Source organism: Erithacus rubecula (assembly GCF_903797595.1).
Source record: "Erithacus rubecula genome assembly, chromosome: 6".
In the NCBI taxonomy this organism is placed as follows: Eukaryota; Metazoa; Chordata; class Aves; order Passeriformes; family Muscicapidae; genus Erithacus; species Erithacus rubecula.
Genome location: NC_136688.1, coordinates 5,642,162 through 5,666,115, shown reverse-complemented (window position 1 = coordinate 5,666,115; position 23,954 = coordinate 5,642,162). Strand labels below are relative to the sequence as shown.

The window sequence follows — 23,954 nt, the reverse complement described above, 5'->3', positions numbered from 1 at the left end:
TTGAAACTCTCATAAATTGAAATTGTCATACTTCAGCAGCATCTCTATTTCTACATGTAGACACTGAAGTATTCTATCAGCTTAAAGATTGTTAATAATTTTTTTGCTCATATGCACATGCCTAAAAGCCTTTTGCCTTCAGCACTTCTCCTACAGAGAGACTTGCAAAGGTATAACTGCATAATTTTTGACTCTGTACTGTTTTTATATACACATGATTCTGAGAACTTCTGGAGAACATGAAGACATGCATTGCCCACCTGTAATGAACACCTTCTGCAAAATATTGTTATACAATTCCCTCTGCACATGGCAGAACTCAGGACTCAAAAGGACAAAGTCCTGGGCACATGCACCCCAAAGGCATCTTAATTTGTGCACATGTTAAAAGAAGAAGCATTTGACTATAAATAATGTTTACTAATAACTGAGAAGAAGAAAAAAAAGAGGAATTCCAATTCAAACACACAGCAAATAAATTCACATTTCAAACTTTGTACCTTACGGATTGTGGGAAATTTTCCATCATACCGATAAAACCATCCAAAAGCTACAAAAGGTAAAGGAAAAGTTGTTTTTTGAAGAAAAGCCAAGGACAAGATTTTAGTCAAATCAATCTGTGCTCATATGTGCAACTGATTAAAATTTATTTGAAGGCACAACACCAGAGATTTGATATTACATGGCAAGTTCTTAGCTAAATTCTTGATAAATGGTTCTGGTACATTTAGTCATAAGTTTCCCTTATTTTAATGATACACATTTTATGTCAAACAAAGAAAATGCAACAAGTAATCTTCATACAGAACCACACAGGCATGTGCACTGCTAAGATTTCTACAGTCACACTCCTACTTTACAATAGTTTTAGCAAGTCTTATGAAAATTAAATTCAAATTCATTCAAGCTTGTGGCAGAGCATGACTTTTGAGGAGACATGAAAAGCTCCATTTCCCAGGACAAAAATATTTCAAGCCCAGTGCATACATACTGTAAAATATATTACTAAGTAAAAACATAAAAAATAATATATTACTATAACTTTATATAGGAAACACTGCTAACACAGAGCACTCAATACAGTCCATGTTTCTGTAGGGTTGTTAGATAAGGGTATCTTTAGATGCAATAACAGCAGCAGTGTCAAAATCCTTCATCATTTACTAAAGGACCACACACCCTAGGAAAACCAAATGGTCAGTTCAATGTCAAGACTGACTGTCAGGAGGAGGTGAGACACAGGAAGAATCTGAATCAGAATAGGAAGTCAGGGCTGAGTGGCAAACCTGTTTGTCCTGCTTCATGTTCACTTCATCCATGTCATCTGTTTCAAGTTGGTCATGTGCAACTCCCTTTAAATCTTCTAGAGAAACAAAGGAGGAAAGGGGTGAGGGGACAGAAGTGACAGCAACTGGAGGTTCCCATGGAATGAAAAAGAGGTCAGTAATGTGTGACTAGAAGTTTCCGTGAAACAAAAAGTGTAGTTAGTGATGGGATATCTTTCTACAGAATTGTTAAAAAAAAAAAAAAAAAAAGGCCCTAAATCAATCTCCATCCTCCTCCAGTCCTGAAGAGCTGCTAGAATCTGCATGTGGACAATTAGTCTGCTGTGTGGTGAAGGGAAGCCTGCAGAGTTTAGTGGCTTTTCCTGTAACAGAACCATCAGCAGACTTCCCCAAAGTCACACACAAAATACTATAATCAAATAACATCAGGTTGGGAATCAGCCGAGGTGTCCTACAAATTATGCAACAAGCACTTTCCATGTTTTTCTTTGTACAATACAATTTGCAACTTCCACTTTAGCTTCTTAACTGCCAGCTAAGCTCCAGCTGCCTTAATTCCCTTTGGACAAGTAAGTCAGAGAGCCAGCAGCATCCTGGGCTCCACTAAGGGCAGCAGGGCAAGGGAGAGGACTTTGCCCTTCTACTCTGCTTCTATGAGATCCCTCCTGGAGTGCTGCATCCAGCTCTGGGGCTCCCAATATAAGATGGACGTGGAGCTGTTGGAATGGGTCCAGCAGAGGGCCATGAAGATGATCAGAGGGATGGAGCACCTCTGCTATGAGGAAAGGCTGAGGGAGTTAGGGCTTTTCAGCCTAGAGAAGAGAAGGCTGCTGGGAGACCTTGGGTCAGCCTTTTGGTACCTAAAAGAGGCTACCAGAAAACTGAAAAGGAACTTTTAAAAGGGCATGTAGTGACAGGACAAGGGAGAATGGCTTTAAACTAAAAGAGCATAGATTTAGATTAGATACTAGAAAGAAATTCTTTACTCTGGGACACTGGCACAGGCTGCCCAGGGTAGGTGGTGGATGCCCCATCCCTGGCAGTGTTCAAGGCCAGTTTTGGATGGGGCTCTGAGCAACTTGATATAGTGGAAAGTGTCCCCACACATAGCAGGGGGTTGGACAAGGTGATCTTTAAGATCCCTTCCAACCCAAACTTGACAGGTAAAAAAAAAGGTTGACAGGTAAAAACTGAACAGAAACAACATGCAAAACAATGCACCAAACCCCCAAGCTACTGGAGGGTTGATGCTTCAGACCACTTCTTAGTGATCCCTATTCTTTTTATTTTTCCTGCTGCTGCTTATTAAAAAAACATGACTATTTGAATGGATGTAGATTTTGGAAGATAGGTACCTGTTAAATAAGAGTTATTTACTTGATTAATCATATGCTTCCAGCCTTCTGACAAGAACCAGTTCATAGCTAGTTTAACTTGGAGACAAACTGATTTTATATTCCATACAGCTCAGTGATGTTTCTAAGACAAATAGAAGGAGGCAAGTTGACACCAATTACTTACTTTTGTGTTTGGAACGAGGGGCAGAATGCACTTCTGCAGTTACAGTTTTTAGAGACTTAGGTGGTTCTTTAGGACCCCAGTCTTCTTCCCACTCCTTTTTAAACTTCTCTTCCTCTGCTGTTATCCTAGAGGAAACAAATGCAGTTAGACATTCTGAGTATAAAACCAACATCAGTGTATATTCATTACCATTATAGTTCTTCAGCATACTTGTTTTTTCTCTTGAATATAAAGCATAACAAACTGCTTCTTCCTTTTAACTGAATTCCTTTAATCAATCTGTTTCATTTTACTAAGCTAATAAGATAATTTGCAAAATACAGTGTAAGACATTCTTATTTAATATTTAGACTTCTAAGGCCTGTTGTATTATCATCTGCACAGATACTAAGCCATGAGTGACACACTACAGTACTGTCACCTTAAAGAAAGTGAAAAACCATCTCTTACTTGGCAATTTTTCATTTTTAGGACTAGAATTATTTACTAGAAAAACTGTCAGTTTTAATTGAAACACTGAGTGACAGAACATCTACCATACACCTAAACCAAATGTCACAATGGTAAATTATAACTAAAAAATATCTGTCTCCTCTCTGTATCTTTAAATGTATTTTGATGATTGTTTCCTAAACATAGTCCTAGGTTGCCATGAAAAAGGACTTTTCCCAAAAAGAAATAAATACAGTTGAAGCAGAAACCATGTTAAATTCCTTATTCTAGGGGGAAAGGGAAAAAATAAAAAAAGAGAGGTGAATAGATAGGTACAGATAGAGGATGGGGGTGGTGCAAGGAGTGTAACACTTCAGGAAAAGAGCATGGAAAACAAGTAAATTACTTGGTATGGCACAATGATCAGAGAAAAAAGAGGTCTCAAACAAAAATTCAGCAAATACAAAGTATGTCACGGCAGAAGTGCTGAGTAACCTAACAACATGTAGCTTCATATATGTTGCCTTAAATGATCCAAGATCTATTCTTGACTATAGCTTGCCTTGAACTGCTTATGTGGTGCCAAAATTTACCAGGTCTTAGATACAGATGATGCTATTTATATTTGGATTATCTTCTGCATCTCTAAATTAGCTAAAGTAAATTGAAAAAATATTCACATTGAGTCAAAACACTCTTAAATCTGTAGCTGAGCTCACTATTTAAATTTAGAGGCATTGTCAGGGAACAATGGACAGAATCTTGTTTCATTTAATTTTAGTTTAAAAAAAGTTGGTGTTACAATGCAACTTGCAGTACATAGAGTTAGGGGCCTCTGCCATTTAGGCACATTTGAAATTTTTTCAAATGTAAGATACCAAAAAAGGGCACAGTGACTTTGTACATGGAATTCCTGCAGAAATGATTCTTCAAAGAAGGCAATGCATGATCCTCAAAAACAATTAATACAGAAAAATATTGTATTTTAGCCTGCCACAACTGCTCATCAAATCTCAGATTTAGATTCCATCTAGGTTCCTCTACTACCATTCTCCCTCTTTGTTACCCAGGAGATTGACATCAATTTAACAGTTTGAATTGTGATATGGACCTCAGCACTGCTTAAAAATTATACAAGGAAGTATAAAGCTGTGCTAGACTTTACACTGAGCAGCCCTCAGGCCATGAAAGCCCTCCCTGAGTGGGTAAAGATGTTTTTAGTGCAGAACAGTGCAGCAGAAAACCAACTTTCTAACAAAAAGGCAATCTAGATTTGGAACACAGAATAATCCTTCACCTGTGCTGGCCTGCTTTTATAGCAGCTTTTGGCTATTGCAGTAATTTTTACAGAGTTCCACAATAAAGAACAGGATGCTATCAATTCCCTGGGATCAGAAAATGGAAATACATAAGGATTCATCCATGTGCTGCTGTAGAGCCCACAGCAGGAACTGCCAGAAGACTTTTCTCTTGTGACAGCTGGGGAATATATTTCTTTTTACACCTTATAAATTCAGAAATCCCTGTTCTTTTTCTATCAGAAAATCTTAGCTAATACATGAAAAGGGGCTTAAATTAATTGAATGAATTAAAACCCCTTTTTTTAATTAAAAGGGGCAAAGACTTGAGGACCAATCTTAGCCTTAAAAGGCTGAATCAAAACAGGTATTATTCTGCAACTTGCATTTTCATGCAATTTCCCAGCATCATTTAGAAGGAAAGTTAATTACTGTTCTAATAACCAGTTAATTTCAAACTTCCAAATGTAAAGAATGCTTAAGTTATAGTACTGATCTGTTTCTTAGAAGTACTGCTTTTTTTCCTCTTTGAATTAAAAGTAGTATTTCAGTGATAACAGGGTAAACAAGTTCTGGGACACAGAACTTCTTTAATCTTAAGTTTCTCTATATATTAATAGCACTTTAAAAATAAGGGCTTTACTTCAACTTCACATTTAATTAATTATTGTCATAAGCCTCATGTTTACAGGTGCTGATTTTCAGATCAGTTTCCTATTCTTTAACTGTGGAGTATTTACTGATATGTACTAGGTCCTACATTTAGCTAAATGAAACTACCACACAATTTTATTTGAAAGCAACATGCAGAATGTTTTCAGCCAGAACTTATACACAAGGAATCCTTTTCCAGGCAGCACATTTCCTGTGCAAGGCTTTTACTCACTGCTCTATTTCTCTGCGATATCTCTCTTCTTCCTCTGCAGCCTTCTGGGAAATCTCCAGCTTTCTTCTATAACAAGAGGAACCAGGACAACATGATAAAAATAGTATTTTCTGAGTTAGAACCTGAACAAAGTGTGTCAGCATATAGTTAACAAAAGATTCAGACAATAAATACATTTGCACTGGGGGGAAAACGCTCTGTTTTAAAAGTAATCTTTAGGATCCCAAAGGTTCAGTATGGTTTCCCAGGAACCCTGAAGACATTCCTGACCATCTGGATAAGAAGGACACATCATCTACTTAATTCTTTAAGTCACTACGTTCTTCTATAGCGTGTTTTTGTATGAGTATAAAGTTTCTAAGCGTCTTGCTAAAAATAAAGTATGAGCGAATAGCATCAGGAAAATACTGAATTTCACATTGAATCATTGGGGTATGACACTCAAGAGCACAGTGACCCTTCTACTCAAGATGGCTTTGAATGATATCAGCTTTGAAAGCTCAGAACATCAAGAGCATCACAGGACAAACATTTTATGAACAGAGACTCTGCAAGAGCAAAACAAAGTTAATCTAAGTTGAGAATCTTCCCACTTCTGTGAGAAGCATCACAGAAATAATCACAGAAATAATTATGTGCTCCTCTCTTCCATGCCCTCTCCAAATCCAAGCTAAATTTTTCAGACAGTCCTATAAAGTTCTCACATTCTCTCCTTCTCTTGCTGCTCCTTGATGATTTTGTTGGTCTCCAGTGCAAGCCGCTTCTGATGCATTAACTCCTGGCGTTCCAGCTCACGGAGACGTGCTTCTCTCTGCCTTTCTTCTTCAGTCATGAACAGCTCCTTCCCCTGCAATCAAAACCACCACCCCAATCAGTTGTGAAAATATCTCATCAATGCAGTTCTTCTAGGAAATAACTCAAACCCAGTTACATAGTAGCACATCTGCCATTTCCTCCCATCGCCCTTCCTGAGGAACACACCCTGAAAGATCCTCAAAGACCTGACTCCTTACTCCAAGGAGCTATTCTAGTTTCAGTCTCTAAGTTATTATGTGCTAAACACCTCAGAAGAGGTTTGCAACTACTGAAGTGGGCAATAACATCGTAGGGGTCATGCCAAATTCAGTGTGTCACCCAGAAAAAATTTCACATTGCACTTTCTTGACATCTCACAGAGAACAGAGCACTGAATGATTCCCAGTGTGAAGACAACTACACAGTTACTGTGTTTTAATGCTCTTATGCCTGGCTGCTGCAGAAATGTGTCATCATTCAGGAACACAAACACAGAGAAAGTATATCCCCAGAACACTGTATAGTTTATGTATTTCAGTTGGTTTTGTTCCTGTTTCACTTGCTTTACAATTGAGACACCAGCACTGTTTTCTATTCAAGAAAGATATTTCCATACTGCTATAGGTAGAACACTTTGGTAATATTAATCTAATTTTCCTTTCCGAAACCAAAATCCCATGTTAATTCGGAAGGTAGGATTTCTCCTGTCTCTAAAGCACAAAGTAGACATCTTGAACAGAACCAGGCATTGAGGAATGCCCTTGCACCACATTACAGAAAGTTTCCTTATGCTATCTGTTCTCCAGACAAAGATGTCTATTGAGAAGAGACATGAAAGGTGAAGGAGTGAGGAACAGAAGAGTTCCACAGCAACAATTTGCCATTTTAAGAATACTACATCAGTGATGCATGCTGAGGTAGATCTCACATTTTTAAAGTTGTTAACATAACTGAGAGTTGAAACTAAGTCCTTAGGATGTTAAATTCCTGGAGCTTAATCAACTAGCCCAGAGTATTTGTTTAAGCATGCCTACAGTGCCTTTGGACAACTTCATCTTTTGTTACTGTAAGAGTAGATCAAATGGACTATTAATTCCTTAATGCAGCTACATGGTATACATGAGCCCTTAGGAAGTAGCTGAAGTGACTTATTAGATCTTTTTTCCCCTATTTAATTTGGTTTCAGTGCACTTAGAAAAATCGCATTTGATTAGTCTGTGGAACTTGATTATCCTCTTGTATACAACTACACACATCCTATAAGAAGGATTAAGGCACTAAAAACATTAAAACATTTATTGAAAGTCACACTGAAGTCAGAGGGAAGATTTAATTAATTTCAGCTGGCTTTAGATTAGACCCCAAAGGCTTACAGTTCTGCTGCACAGAACAGTGGAAATGAAAAATTGGGCAATTTTCAGGGTGTCAGTACACTAATGAGATCAGTTAAACAGTTACAAAAGGAACTAATTTGGAAAAAGACTAAGGCATCAGCTATTCAGGATTAAAAATAATTTGTCTCCAATTCAATTTACCTTCCATGTTTTAGCAGAAGCAGATATCTATTAGAACAGAAAGTCTCAAACATGAGAGACCATTACAATAAAGTTAATTTCCATTCCTTGTCAAGGGAGTGTTTTTGCATTTGGCTCACAATCATGTTTTATTTGAGAATACTTTGTGTGGTATGAAAGAATCACACACCACTCAAAACTGTCCTGGTTTGACAGAGGTATAGATCTTATACAGACACATAGCTTTTGTTTTTATCCTTTTTTTTCCCCCCACCATTTATTTACTTACATAGCAATTTTCTGCTTACAAATGTTCTGTTTTTATAAATGTACTACTTACAGCACCTGCTACCACAGAGATAGTCAAAGTACGGCTACTCTTGAGCACTCTGACAGCCTGCAAATTAAAACAAAACAAAAATCAGTGTGAATGAAGTGAAAAAAAGGTTAGTTGTCAAGGCTGGAATTTCCAGAACTAAACTAGAGTGGTAGGCATGCAAATATCAAAAACTCCATGTTCAATACACAGCCCCCTGAATCAATAGCTCAGTATCAAAAGATACTTTTTGTAGACAGGAAAACAGGACAGATGTTTAATAAGCCAACAACTACAAATCCAGGGAATTAAGAAGATTTGATTTTACCTCTTTATGATCCACATTAGAAAAGTCCACTCCATTCACCTCAACAATCTGATCACCAACCTAAAGAAATTAATGCAAATTTTAGTATAGATGCTAAGTCAGTACATATATTCAATGAAAACAGAAAGAGAAGTGCTCTCTGACACAATCAATACAATAATCATGGCTATTTTCAAGCACAGAGGAAACAGGTCAGGCTTGCACAACCTCCTACACTAGGATCTCCTATTGCCACTGCTTGGGATCAAATCCTGAGCTTGAAGGAGTATTAGTCTGATCTAGGTCACTCATGTTCTTAAAATTTTAGGACACTAGCTTTGTTTGAAATGTAATCACCAGGTATTTCTTTCCCATGGGGAGAAAAGCCCACCAAACAATAAACCCCACAATAAACCCTTTACAGAATCCTGGAAGTTGTGAATATAAAACAAGAGTTCCTTGTGGTACCTACCTTGGAAGGTGGCAACCTTACCTCTAAGCCCACCTCTGCTGAAAGAGAGCCTGGCTTAACATTGCTGATAAAAATGCCTGGTTTTTGTGTTGGACCACTGGAAATACTGGAAATGTAAAAAATCCCTAATATTAATTGGATTATATTTATAGAATAACACTTATGAGGAATACAGTGTAATACAATGAATAGTTTTAGTTGTTCCCTCATAATTTATTTTTGCTTAAATAATATTTATAGTACTAGCCAACTCTGAAACAAACACCAAAACTTATCAGTACACACACAATGGTTTATCATCCTATTTTTCCATTCTCTATACCACAAACTGTTTTTAAAGAAAATGCTAAAAGAAAAATACTCAAGCTTCTGTATTTTGCCTTATATGCTGAAACTTATATGTACACTGACCTACACTGTGTAAAGGACCAGGACATTAATGATATTTGAAAGCAAGCAAGTAACACAATTAGAATTAGTAATTATTCACTGAACTGCAAGATACTGTAAAAATAAAACACTGTTATTTTGTTAGGATTACTTATTAGGAGCAAGAAGGATGTTTCATCAAGAGGCCAACATCTAGCTCAGGAACTTTAAGCTGCCATCTAATCTGGGCCTAGATACAAAAATTATTTTTATAGATTATATATTCAACAAGTGATGCTCAGCCCTCCCTCCAGGTTTGTAGATTATTTTTTAAAAATCTTTACATTCTCCAAATTACAGGAGGAAAAAGTTCTGATAATTTCAACTATATATTTCTAAATAGATAAGAAATCCTACAATATCCCTTCTACTCCAAAACCTCCATAAGTATTGCAAGGACAGGAGTCCAAGAATCCCAGAATCATATTTCTAAAATATCTTGCAAATTCAACATTAATTTTAGAAATATAGGGATATAACTTTGTGATGGTGTTTTAGTTCTGAAAAGGGTCAGAGAAAGCATGCTAAGTGCAGGGAGTGAACCTGATAGTGGATAGTGCTGGAATTCACAAGCAGCACTTTTAAGTGTTTAAAACTGTAAAAGCATTTAAAGGATCCAATTCCATGACAAGTTATACTAAGGCACTTCCAGTCTGCTCTTATTTTTAAATGCTAAAGCTTTTTTCTTTATGACAGACCTTGTAACACAGGTTACACTTTGCCTAAAAATATGTAATACATGTCACAGATATCCTGCTGTTGCAGTTACTTCCTAATCCAGCATGGATCTTCATTTTCCTGACATCATATGCAAGAAGAATGGAAATAACTGCCTTGAGTGTCCCATTTTCAAAACAGTGACAATAAATAAAAACCATGTACCCACCTGCATCCCATGCCTTTTGTACCAATCAAGCTAATGAAGACTTTCTTCTCTTTATTGTCTCTCCCTCCAGAAGAAGCAAGTCCAGCAACACTGCCCTTCCCTTCCTGTGGAGAGATTAAACAATGCTGCAGATGTTAATTCTGTCTTGAATTCGTATCAAGACCACTATAAAATTTCATGTAGCCAGGATGAATCCCAGCCAGCATCAAGATAAGATTCAAGGTCCTATTCAAGGCTCCAAGGCTCTATCCTCCTGTAAATTAATGTGAAGTAGAGTCATTTCAGTGGAGATGCATGGCTGAGGGGAAAGACTGAACTCATCTATTTGGGGAAGATTACTCAAATAGTCAATCTTTGTCTTCAGAAATGGGTGAAGGAAAATTAGAAGAAAGTGATATGGAAAAATAATAATTTTGGTGTTCCCTGACAAAAGGGCTGGAGAAAGACATGATAAGGCTCACTATTTAACTAAGGCTTTTTTCCTGAAAGCAAAGGAACAGTATTTGTGGTATTTCTTTTCACTTCTGCAACCCTCAGAAGTCACTTGCATTCAAAGTTGTAATTCCTCCATTAATATGCCTAAAATAGGCCAAATAATCTGATAAAGATTTATGCAGTAGAACCACAGCCTGGGAAGTCAATAAGCTCAAGCAAAATGAAGAAGCAATTAATGAGGAAAAGCAATTTCATTTGTGTCCTGCCCTTTCCTTACCTAATAGCTCTAGAATCATTTCATATCACAAAAGATATTCCTCACAGAATACTTTCAACAAGATACTGCATTATAGTGATGCATACAATAGCTTCTCTGATAAGGTCAGAGGAGAAAATGTTTCAGAACCATTACAGATCCCCCAGAAGACATTTAACAAAATATTGCTCTCTTACCCCAGACTCTGACACAAACTGATCCACATATTGCCATTTAAGGGGTTCATCTGGTGAACTGAAAGGAAAAAAAATTAAATAATTTTATAATTTTAAATAATGAGACAAAATAAATGTCATTGTATTCCAGAAGCTATTTTGAAATGGAACCTTCTGTTTTGCATCCACAATTTTCATTGGATACCATTCACATTTGTTTTTTTTCCCAGCAATTTCAATAGAACATCAAACAAGTGTACAATTATCTGAGCTAGTAAAGGCTGAATATAAAATTGATAAAGCCCTCTCAAGTGAAACAATTTTAGGAAACTCAGAGGAAGACTGTGAAATGAACCATAAAAACTCAAACATCTGACACAAATGTCTATGTTGTCATTAACATTCCAGTTAAAGATGCAGCTTTTCAACAAAAATTGGAAGACCAAAACAATTTTAAATTTTTCTAAACTCTCAAGCCATCATCAAATGCTACATACACAAAGAAGCAGTGGAGCTCTCTGTTAAGATAGGTGCATTGATAATTAAATTTCCAGATATCTGTGACAAATGAGGAAATTCAAATTGGTTCATTTAAGTAGGCAACTGGTGTAAAATCAGATTCATCAAACAAGACATCAGCCTGTTCATTAAAAAGAATGTGACATTTTAATCAGCATTCAGACATTTTCCTAATTAAACACAGATTCTTTGGATAGAAAATGAACAATCTGTTTTCAAATGAAAAGCCATTACCTTTTGACAGGTATCATGCCAACATCTGAAAAAGAAAAACATATTGTAAAGTTTCTGCAGACCAAGAACAATCTATTAATAGCAATTTTGGTGGTGGAGGTGAGGTCTGTGTGTTACTTACGCCTAACTTTTATGGACACGACTTTCTTGGTACGGATGAGGTTAATGACTTCTTCATGCGTGCAAGACGAAATGGAATATCCATTTATGCGCACAATCTCATCCCCAACCTCAAAAATGGAAAAGAGAAGAACAAGTAATCGTGAGATCATAATTTTTAAAGTTTTTAAGATTGGATACAGTCTGGAAATCATTTTGATGCAAACGGTGGATAATGTTGATTCATGAATACTTTCTGAATTTCAGGCGATGCCCAGATCAGACGTCCCTGTAATTGTTTTTAATACCAAACACCAAAAGAGGAAATTAATGGTGAAATAACAATTTTATAAATACTGTCAAACTATACATCAGATCTGCAATGCTGGGGATGCCACCTGGCCCCGCCCCTTGGCACGTGACCGCTGGAAGTATCACGTGACCCCAGCCACGTGACTTCAGTAGTGCAGAACAGTGCTTTCAGCCACTTCTACAAAGTTTCTTATTTAAGAGAATATAATCAAAAAGTTTCCCTTCCTCTAATATAAATCCAAATTTGATATGCCATGATGACTAGAGAGACTTTTCCAAGTTTTTATGAACTCCGCCCAATGTTCCTCTTACCCAGGTAGGCTGAGAAAGAATCAGTGATGAAGACATTGCCTATTTCATTTAATATCTGCTCAAGATTACGCTGAAAAATGCCAGGTCCTGGCTAGAGCACCAAGACTTTTACTTGGCATGAACCACGTGATAAGGCTGTATGAAAATTAATGCATGGTTTTCCTTAATTATCAGTGCAGATCCATCCACTGCACAGTAAAATATACAAATGATCACAGGAAATTACCATAACAAACCATCAACAATATCATCTTATACCTCTGATCTCCACATGAACAAAGCCAAATATTTTGGGTTTACTCTCCAGTAGCATTTCCTCTGGACTATTGTGAATTTTGTTATGTAAAACGTATTTGATGAGATTCTCATTAACATCAACAGCGTGGGATTTTGCTCTTAGCCAATCAAACTTTGGGTGCCTCCTCACAAATGTGTGTGGTTTCATGGCAGCTTTATCCCTAATTAATGATTGCTTAAAATGTTCCATTTAAAGACCCAAGTGTCAAGCTCCCAATTGTCAATTCAGGCTTAAGTTTTCCATGCTGGTATCTGCATGAGGCTGATTTCAAGTTTCAACAAAGCTAAAGCAACTATATTTTTATTCAACAAAATTTGGGTGGAATGCATTATCAAGCTCATTTAAAAAGTAAATCTACAATTAATTTGTTGAGAAGCTTTGTGCTTTCATTTTATATGAGAGGAGAGAGTGGAACTGATGTAGAAACTCCTCAGTGTAGCCTCTGTTTCAGAGACTGCAAGACACACAGAGACACGACACTGGGTGGCAGGACATTGGACATGCTGTCACCTTCCACCTTTTTTCATATTGAATAATGTCTGTTGAACCTTCCTACTGTGATCTGTCCAATTGAAAACAACAGAAAAGCACAAACAAAAAAAAAAAAAATCAGAAAAACCCCAGTGACTTCTTCATTTCTTTCTAATGGTTCTGGGAAGTGTCTCATGCTCTGCAATACTACACAGAACATTAACAACGTGTCCACTCTACCATCATTGCTCATGTGTCACACTTTCCCCCAAAGCTGAGGATTTTTGGCTGACACAACACAGCACCAAAAGGCTACAAAAGCAAAGAAAACTGTCCTGCAGAACAGAACACACTGGCAGAGGCAGAACAGGACTGTGGTCCCTAGCCCCTGACCGGTGGGACATCCACTCCCTCTGCTGGGCATCCAAAAAAGTCTCATCCAAGGCGCTGGCCTGCCCTCCTGAGAGCTTGACAGTCAGATTTTTAAAATAATCTTTAGTAATAGCAGAAATAGGTCAGTAAGGAAGGCTTTTGAACATACAACCTGTGGTAAAAACACAGAATCAGACGAGAAGAGCACATGAGGTCTGCAGCTTATAATTACTCCCCTGATAGCTCTTGCTGTCACTCACTTAAGCAACTTGTTCCAAAGATTCAAAACCGCATCCATTCACCTTATCCATTTTTCCATTTTTATTGATTTTACATATGTGCTGAAGATGAGGAGAGAGTAGGCTTTCTGTTTGGCTTTCTTTCCATTCAAGATCCCCCCTTTACTCACATCTTCCACATCATGCAGACTGTAACAGCCCATGGAGCCTGGGTTTGCACAAACCCCACTCTTTAAAAGGGTAACCTATCATACTGTTGTTGACTGCAATGCCTCAACACACAGAAGCCCCAAGTTTTAGGGCTGCAAATGAAAATGCCATCATGGGGCTTCTGTATCAGCAGAACTCATGTTGTTCTGAGGATGTCAGAACAAATCTGTTCTCATCTCCCCAAGAGGCACTTGCAAAATTAGAAATGCACACATGAGCATATTTTATTTTTCCCTCCAATATGGGAATTAAAAATATCTGTATGGGAAAAGTTAACACTCTCCCTTACTAGACTGCCATCTAATTTCTGAAACTCAACACCCTTCATTCAACCTAATGCCATTTGAAATGCTGATAGACAATGACTGAGGCTGCTTTACAAATAACCCAACCTAGGCTGAACTACAGGAGATGTATAGGCATACAGCAAACTGCTTCTCCTTAGGATACTTGAACAGCTTTTCCTTCACAGTGGTATCCAATATTGGGGTAGTTAATAGCTGTTTTCATGTATTTTGTTACCTTTGTACAGGTGTCACTGTGTACCGAGCTGATGAATCAGAGCTGTAGAGATAAAAGTCTGCAGGACTGAGCAGAGTAGAACAGTGACAATTATTTTGGTATTATATCACAGTTTCCCCTTTCCCTATCAAACAGAGAGATGACAGACTTTTTAGAAAAAAGATGCAAACCTAACTTTTCTCAAGTAAAATGTCTTTTATTTCTAACTTTTAACATGAGAAATCTAATATTTAGTGCTTCTAGAAAATTGAAGAGCTTCATGTAATAACATCAACTGTTTCAAATTTCCCATTTTGTATACTGCTTCCACTTTCATCATTCACACCAATCTCTTTGTATTCAGCAGGATCCTCACACACAAGTATCAAAAAGCAGTGGCAGGAGGTTGAGAGATGAAGTCCATTTCTTAATGGAAGGACAAAATACTTGTGCCTTTTAGAGAAACTGTAGTCAAAAAAAGGGGTGGAAACTAAAGTGCCACAGAGAACCTTCATTATTATTTGGTCATTTTAATGTAACTTGGAAAGTGCTTCAAGGAGCAATCATGCAATTCGAACTGGAAATTTTAAAAGCAGCAGGATGCAAAACTGATGGTATAATAGAAAATCATTATACCTTTCTCAGACTGCACATTTGGGATTGAAAATGTGTAGAGATTTTGTTAAATAAAGCAGGTGGGTGAAATTTCAGAAGCAGCTGGCTTTACTGTGAGACAGCAATTTAGAACAATGGGCTGCCTGTCAGGTCTTGTTATTCAGTGAGGTTCAGAAAATGCCTAGTGCCACCTATTATTCAGGCACTTTAGGCTGAGCTTGAGCACCACATATCAAAAAACAAAAGCCAGGCAGTTACAAGAGTTGCAAAGCTCCATCTGCCCATATTAATTCATATAATCTAACCCTAAAAAATTCAGACCCAAGCTTCTTGTCCCTACTTTGTCTGCTAAACCCTATGTTTTGAGTTGCAGTAGAGCTTGTACACTCTAGCCCAAAGAGCCTTTACAATCCCCCTCACTGACACCAGCAGGTCCTATGATGACCTTGGTCACAGAAAGCCGTGGGGCCTTTTTGTGTGCAGAGAAAACAGGAAAACTGACATCCTACTAGGAGCACAACAGCTGAACATCACTCCTTATCCAGTGATTGTGTCTAAACATTAGCCTGAACCAAGCAGAGCAGCAGAGCTGCTAATATATGAATGTATTAGCATGGCAATTTAAGGCAGTGCCTATTAGGTTCTTTATTGATCAGCATCATTAGTGCCTTCCAATATTTTCCAGGTTCTGTTTACAAAAGCCATGTAAGTGACTAGTCTTGATCTTTTTCTCAAGTTTCTAGCAGTTGGGAAAGAAAGTAGATGGAATCTCTCCTACTGAGCTCACCACAGCCCAGGAACAGCTCCCTTGTCTAGGCTTCCCATTCTTGCTGTGCAATGTACAGGATGAGGTGCATGAACTCTAGCAGTGCAAGCTCTGGGAGGGTCCATCAGTGTCCTTTTCTGCAGCTGCTCATTGGCAAATCCCATGCTTGAATAGGCTGACAACACACAGAGCACAAGGTTTGTGCTGAGCTGTAACATCCTCTCAGTTCTAGCTACATAAGAACTTGTGGTTTTGTCTAAGGAGTTTCCAAAGCATCCCTCTGGGTTCATCTGTCATGCATGCCAGTCATGCACCTGTGCAGAGCAGGCTGACAGCAGATGAACTAATTCCAAATTGATTCTGAATGAGATATATAGCTATAAATGCACAAACATGCATGCACATGAGTGCAAACAGAAAAAGGAACAGTTTCAATTTTAGAAAGCTTTCAGCATGAGTGATGCAAACACGGAAATCTAACTTCAACTGCCTTGTTGAGAGATATTTATTCTTATTTTTTAATCTAAGAGATTTGTGATGTCATACTGAAGTGTATGTACAAAACATGCTAGCCCAATTGAACACTGCAATAAATCATGCTAATCTAATATATTTTGGACTAGTGTTAAACATAATCCTTAGCAATCAGTACTTTCAGCACATGCTCAAACCTGACAAATTAAAGGTCGCCAGGTCAATTAGCCTTTCCCATCAGAAGCTCAGACCTTTAATACACCTTATCAGATTCAAAGTCTGCCAGAAAGATGCAGACATTTGACACAGCAGTTTCTCACTTTCTCTTCACTAACCAATGTCACATTCAAAAAGAAACCAAACACCCAAAACTTCATTAATGCAAATTGCATAAGTATTGCAGTATTTCTACACACAATCATTTTTGCCAACTTTATTGGCAAGCTCATGTATTCAAAATTCAATCACAGGAAGTGTAATTCTTTGCAGTACAGAGGACACTGAGAATAGTCAAAAATATGTTCTTCCTTTTATTGCATAAACTGAAAGCCTCACAATTTATACATGAAGTTCAAGTAAATATTTCATTACAGAAATTATATGTGTGCACGATGGAATTAACACTTTTAGTGTTTATATGCTCTGTTCTACATTTAATCAGAACTTGACAACTTAAACCATTCTTCCACAGTCTAGGGATCTTTCTTTCCATCTGTTTACATTTAACTGTTGCTACTCATGAATTATAAACATTCCAGAAAAGCCTTTAACCTTCAAAAACTATCATATCCCAAACAGGAAAAAAAAGAAGTTTACATAATGTTAAAACCAGGAAAATTAACATTTTAAAAGACTTGATTCACCACTGTTATAATAGTATTTATCATGGCATTGCCTTACTTATGAATTCCATTAGAAGAGACAAAGAGCATCTTAGCAAAAGCAATTTCTAAATGTTAAAGAATAACCCTTAGAACCTAGCAAGAATATAATTTTCTTACCTGAAGTCCAGCATTGTCTGCCTGTCCTCCTTTAACTAACTGGGAGATGAAGAGGCCACAGCTGAATTCCACTCCACCTCTTACATTTAATCCAAGCCCTTCAGGATTCAAACGATCCAATCTCACCTCTTTCAGCTTTCTGCAAAAATGGAAAACATTTGAGTGTTCAGTTGCATAATAACTTATCTCAGTAATGTTTCATATGAAAGTCAGACATTATTTTTCCCTTATATAATTTAGGCATTAAAAAAAGCAAGTTCACTGAAATTTGGATGGATGTGAATTAACTAAAACCATCAAGTTTATTCATATGAAAAAAGACATTTGCAATCACTGAAACTACTTTTAGAGGGTTAGAGCTATGAGATTTTTTTTATTATTATTAAATGCAGGAAAAATAAGAAAGACTGGTTTTGACTCCTTTACCCTGCTTTTACTAGATTAAACTACTTGGCAAACAATTAACTTACACTACAGGTAGCTGCACTTCTAGCAACTACAACAAAATTTAAATAACTCTGTCCAACTCTATACAGATGGGCAATATTTTACTCTGAATTTTCCTCGAAACTCAGCATTTCCTGCATGTATTTAAGTTAGCTGCAATTTTTTTTTATTTTGTTCTGCATTCTCTTACCGTGATCGTTTAGGTGTGAGCTGATCATATTCCACCTGGTGTTTTAATGGGATGAGTGGGCGGATAGCATCGAACAGAGGCAACCTGCTTGGTTCATTAATCACCAGCTTCAGGTCCCCCACAAGCACTGGGAGATTCATAGACCTGCAAAAACAGAGTGCCAACCAAACACAGGTGAACAACACACCAACAAAAAGCCTCTTTTTGTAAGTTGTTGTGCACATGGCTTCAATATTTCTATGTCCTTTCAAGGTACCAAAAAAGATATTTATGCAGATACTGGTTTGATGAAAGTAGAAGTCCCTGAGAAAACAAACCTTCTGCAAATAAAGAATACTTGCTTCAAAACACCTGAAGTCTTCTATACACTCACCTGATCTCTTAAGGCCATGCACATCACGTTTTTAGGTGACATCTCCAATTTCATTCTCAAAGTATCCACAAGATTTATGGAATTGTTTGAAAATATCTTCCCAGATTAGACATACCTACCTAATGGATTTTTGTTTCCTTACTAGTTAGGGATTCTTGTAAGTAAATCTAGGCTACAAGCTCCTTCCTCTCCTGAACTTAGATGACTGACAAACAGTTGCAATCCAGGAAAAAAACCCCACAATATTCAGCAGCTAGAGCAAAGACTTTATTCAAGCTTCAGGTTTTTTTTCAAAATAAAATTTGAAGGGTGATTAACTAATGAACAAAACCTACAGAAGTTAAACTGCTGTGAGCATCTCTTTCATGAGAGCTAAGCAAAGTGGTCTCCTTGAAATTGTCAGCACCGAGATAGTAACAGGTCTACAAAATATACTTAGTTGTACAGCTGCAGGAGTGGAGGAATAACTAAGGTTCAGTGGACCTATTTCTATAAAGTATTTTTCTGTATTATTTGCTGTTCCCTTTCTTTTAATTCACATTTCCTGGGATGCAATATTTCTGAGGCATGGGCATTAAAAACACAGATCAGGAATACCTATGTGATTAGAGGTCAAATACTTCTGGAAATGCTGTTCACAGTGAGGTAGATATTAAGTGTTAACTCAACAACAAATGCACATATTTTTGCCCTGTGACACTTCTTAATGTATTCCCAGGAAGTGATACATCATCATTATATGTTCACAGAGATAATGAAAGTTTTGCCCAAGTCATTACAATTGTAGAAAATGAAGAAAAATTGCCATATGCATTGTTAATTTTGTAACCACAAGAAGATTTTAAATAATTCAGGTCTGCTGAACCAACTGGCTTTCCAAACAAGAGTATTTATGAATGGAAAAACAATTAGATGGACCTGAGTGAAACTGAATCAGATATGCAGCTGAATACCCCCATAACTCCAGCTCGGTGCAAACATCAGATGGAAACTTCTCCCTTTCACTCAGCTAAGAAGTTTTTAATTACAATATGAATGGAAACAATGTCTATCAGAGCCTCTAGTCTATGATCAGTGGAAAATATATTCTCATCTTTGAAAAACAATGGATCATAGGCTGATGTCATCTGCAATGAAACAAGTCTGAGGCAACTGTGGTTTAAATCAGTTCAGCATGGGGATTGGTAATAGGCCTATCACCTTTCCAATTTTTTACCATTGTGTTGTAATAAGCCAGAGTCATTAAACATGCCAAACAGATTCCAAGCCTAAATTTTTCCAGTTTTCTGAAGGATAATTGCAAAATTTTTTATCTGAAAAGCCAGCAAAAAATCTTTGAAAAGCGATGTTAGTGAAAACTTTGTGTCAAATAAATAAGCATTATTTGAAAATATTAATGAATTTTATTAATGCTCTGTTCCTAAGAACAGTTTTATCATGCAGGACCCTCCTCCCACACACGCCCAAATATGAATCCACCACACTCTTTTAAAAAACTGCCAAGTCATAAAACCAAAGTAACTTTCTAAGTGATTACAGATATTCTCCTCCTTTGCCTGCAGGTTATGCTGTGAAACCACAAGATTTCATTAAACAGGATAAAAACCCTCTTATTTCAACTACTTTTCTAGTAGCATATGGAAAGACTATTAAAAATCATGAATATTAATTCTTCACATTTAAAAATATTAGTAAAATTCTCTACAACCATGAATAAAGCTGGATCTTACTGATGGTACATCCGCAGCACATCATAAAGGTAATCCTTCTCTGCTTCATTGTCAATTAATAGATTGACCTGAAAACCCAAAAATATTATCATTAATCTCTGACTTAATAGCCACTAATGCTGAGCATGAGAGACTTTCACAGATTCTTAACCCATAGAGCAAAGATTTCCTCAAGGAAAAAACATGTTTTTGCAAAAGGTCATTACCTCACAATGTCACATTTACAGTGAGACTTTCTAAAATTAGTGTGACAACAATGAGACAAGGTGGTGAATCCTGATACATTCTGTCTGCTAGATGTCCCCTCAGCAGTAGTATTATTACAGCAATATCATATTGTTCTTACCTGATAATCACTGTACTCTTGAATAAATGTCTTCAGAAACCTTTTTGGCCACTCGTTAATGTAGCACATGCTGTCACAGATACAATCTCTGTCCAAACCACCGATTTCAGGTGCTCACTTATAGCATTATGCAAACTGCTACACCTCTGGTCCTCTTTGCTCCAGCTCTTAACTGATAGAACTTGCTAGTTATTCTTTCCTCCCCCACTAATAGTACCTTTACTTAAACCAGTGTCATATTACTATGCCTGCTCTAGGATAATTACAGTAAATTAAAGCAAAAGAAAACCAAACCTGAATTCTTACATGAGGAGTTCAATTTATATTCAGCGATAGTGAGACCCCCACTAATCCTACTTGTAGTGAGAGGTCACATCATGTTAGTTTTACATCTGGACAAGCCTGATATTTAGGAAAACAATTTACATCTGACCTAAAGGGTAATATTACTGTGACGTGAAGACTGAGAAGCAATTTGCATACTTAAAGAAAGGCCCTTTCTTTCTAGGTTTGCAGTGGTTTGTATTATGTTCTAAACCAAATACATGCTTCATATTCCTTTTGTCCCACTTGGCTCTCTAAAGCCAGCAAGGCTTCACATACCAGTGGTTTTCTATTACTTGTGCCTTCCTTCTGGCTCTCTAAAGCCAGCAAGACTTCACATACAGGTGGTTTTCTGTTACTTGTCTCCTCTGGAAAAAGACACTTTCAAAACACCTAAAGGCCAGAAAGCTACAAGCAGGTCAAGATTGCTTTACAGTTACACCAGTGAGTAAACCCATTTATTCACATTGAATTTCAAAACACATAAGAAAAAGTCTATCTTAAAAGGAAATTAATTCTCTGCAGTCAAAATTTCAGCAAAACTGTGCACAGACTGAAGGCAAGAATAATTGAAATGGTAAAACTCAAGGTTAAACTAATTCCAGCATCAGTTTTTCACTTCCCTGACAGGTAAAATACAGAGCTCAGTCCCCAGAGCTAGCTAAGATACTGTATGAACAGTGTCTTACAAAGAGCATTTAACTTTTTAGTGCATCAATCCTACTTAGCAAAGGGCAAAAACATCATCATCTCTTTTTCCTGTCAGTTAAAGCAAAAATTAACAACATTCCATTTTTCTCCAGATATGCTTGCTGGTGGATACATCCCCATCTCCTCTCAGGAAATGGAGGGCCACATTTAAATTCTGTTTCATCTGACAAGATACTCAGTCTTTCTCTTTGACTGCTGCACTTCTGATCCTACACCAGCAACTTCCTTATTGTCTGACAACACCCAATATCCACATAATTTCTACTATATTCAGAATGCTGCAGCTGGGTTCCTCATCCTGGGCCACCCCTGTTAATGGGTCATTCTGCTTCTGCTGCCTTTTTTCTCTCAATTATCACTGCATCATACCTGACTGCATCTCTTGCCATGTTCCTAATTCTTTAACTCCTTGGGGTAAAGTCTTACTGTAGACATATGCTTTACCTGGACTTCCCATCAGCTTCTAAAAGGTGACTCTAATTTCAGAAATCCTGACATATTGTGCCCCCACATCTTTAAAAAAAACAACCAATGGTGACCTGGTATAACTTGGATCACTGAAGTATTTTAGTATCTCTTTCTCAAGAAAATTACTGTGGAGCCATGGGATAGGTGATTTTCACCTTTTAAACCAAGGATATTTAATTAAAACCATCTGGACACAGCCCTGGACAATCAGTTCTTGATGGTCCTGAGCATGGGAGATTGGGGCAGACAACCTCCAGGTGTCCCTTCCATCCTCAACCCTTCTGTGATTATTTAAAGTATTATATCATAGTAGCTGTATCATTGATAATCCTAGAATATAAAGAGTTGCTTATGCTCTATTTCTCACTACATACATTGCACTGTTTTTCATAGAAATTAAAAAAAAATCACACAATCTGCACCTACATACATACATGTGCAAAAAGTTCAGCTGACCATAGTGCACTATGTTAACACTATGCCAATCTGCCAGGTTTCAAAGAAGAGAGTTAGGTCCTGTTTAAGCTACACAGATTTTGGAAAACTATTGATGAAAAGGGAAAAACTGGTCAGTATGTTTGCATATATTACATATTTTACATTGCTGCTTGGTTGATAGGAAAACTGATTAAAATCGCTAAGAAGAAAGAAACTAAGAAGAGAAGAAAGAAAATAGACATTAACTGAAGAAATTTAGATCTTGTGGTGAGCATCTTCACTGGTCTATCACAGAAAATGTGAGCATCCAAGACTGTGGATGCCACAGAGGTCACTAGAAGCAGGATGATACAAAATAAAGAAAGAATATAACTGTTTCACGTCTTCTAACTCAGATAAAACTGTCACTGATGTTTGCATCCCAGCTGTTTGCAGCAACGCCGACAATACATCTTACGTTATCAGGGGTGGGGCTTGAATGATTTATGAATTATAGCAGCAATGAAAGGGAGAAGGTTTAAAGTTCAAGACAGTAACCACCCACCTAGAAACCAGAGTCTGTACAGAAATGTTGCACAACCCACTGTTGAGTTATACAGTAACAGGGAGCAAGGCAGAAACAATGTGTTAGATGGCTACAGTCATCATTATGGAACATCCAGGTCCTCAGTGTTTCTGAACTCCAGTTTGACGTACAGAGTTGGGTTTTTTGCTGTCGCTGTAATTCATCCTAACAATCCTTCAGTTAATATATTTATTACCAGGTGACAGATACTTCTATAAAACCTTGTTTTGCAGACATTGTGTGTCCTAGCTGATGAAAAAACCACAAAACGAAATAAAACCAACCACAACTTCCTTCACAAAACAAAACAAACCTCCACAAAACACTCCAGAAAACTTTAATCTGAGGAAGTCCTAAATGCCTTGTCAAAAACATCTTTCACACTTGTAAACTTTTCCTCCTCCTTTCCTTAATTAGAGCTCTTTGGGCGTTCTTCGCTCATACAATTTTGCGCTCCGCCGAGCGCTTGTTTAAGCGGGTAAATGACAGAGCGGCGGTGCCAGGCAGCCGCAGCCTCTCCGCGTTCGCACGGAGAAAGTGAAGGTGGAAGCGCAGGGCTGCCAGCGCCCCGAGCAGCACCGGCTACAGCAGGGATTAAACACAAAATCAATTGTTCCGAGCCCTGAAAAAGCCCGGAATGTCGCTCTTGTCGCTCTCTCTCCCAGGGTTTTAGCCCCCATCCCCTCCCCGCCGGCTGCCACCCGCGCTGCTGGCCGGGCAGTGCAAAGTCCCCGAGCTTCTCCCTTCCCGCCCCGCGGCGCACCGGGCAGAGCCGTGCCCGGCCGGCGGGGCCGTGCCCCTACAGCGTGTACCAGCTCCTGCCCGCGGCCCCGCCGCCTCACCTTGTGCCGGAACTCGCGGGCGACGCGGCGCTCCATGGTGCGGGACTCGGGATGCGGGAGCGGCTGCGGGAGCGGCTGCGCGGGCGAG

At 37.9% G+C, this 23,954-nt stretch overlaps 1 protein-coding gene across 3 annotated transcripts in view; it reads right to left on the bottom strand.

Moving 5' to 3' along the window:
- Positions 1-23,954, bottom strand: part of USH1C (USH1 protein network component harmonin) — a gene marked incomplete at its 3' end in the record, with an annotated part of 45,853 nt that extends 21,899 nt beyond the window's left edge. For 2 of the 3 annotated variants that reach the window (XM_079307933.1, XM_079307934.1), the window contains exons 1-15: positions 23,867-23,954; positions 20,173-20,240; positions 18,070-18,213; positions 17,433-17,571; positions 11,884-11,992; positions 11,763-11,787; positions 11,031-11,088; positions 10,143-10,246; positions 8,849-8,933; positions 8,377-8,436; positions 8,073-8,129; positions 6,128-6,270; positions 5,424-5,489; positions 2,808-2,932; positions 1,287-1,363 (exon numbers count right to left, since the gene is read on the bottom strand). In XM_079307933.1, the coding sequence (XP_079164059.1) occupies positions 1,287-1,363; positions 2,808-2,932; positions 5,424-5,489; positions 6,128-6,270; positions 8,073-8,129; positions 8,377-8,436; positions 8,849-8,933; positions 10,143-10,246; positions 11,031-11,088; positions 11,763-11,787; positions 11,884-11,992; positions 17,433-17,571; positions 18,070-18,213; positions 20,173-20,240; positions 23,867-23,902 (1,296 nt within the window). In that variant the 5' untranslated portion in view covers positions 23,903-23,954. Of the gene's footprint in view, positions 1-500; positions 551-1,286; positions 1,364-2,807; positions 2,933-5,423; positions 5,490-6,127; positions 6,271-8,072; positions 8,130-8,376; positions 8,437-8,848; positions 8,934-10,142; positions 10,247-11,030; positions 11,089-11,762; positions 11,788-11,883; positions 11,993-17,432; positions 17,572-18,069; positions 18,214-20,172; positions 20,241-23,866 lie in introns of all 3 variants that reach the window. The other variant, XM_079307935.1, reaches the window with a different exon arrangement.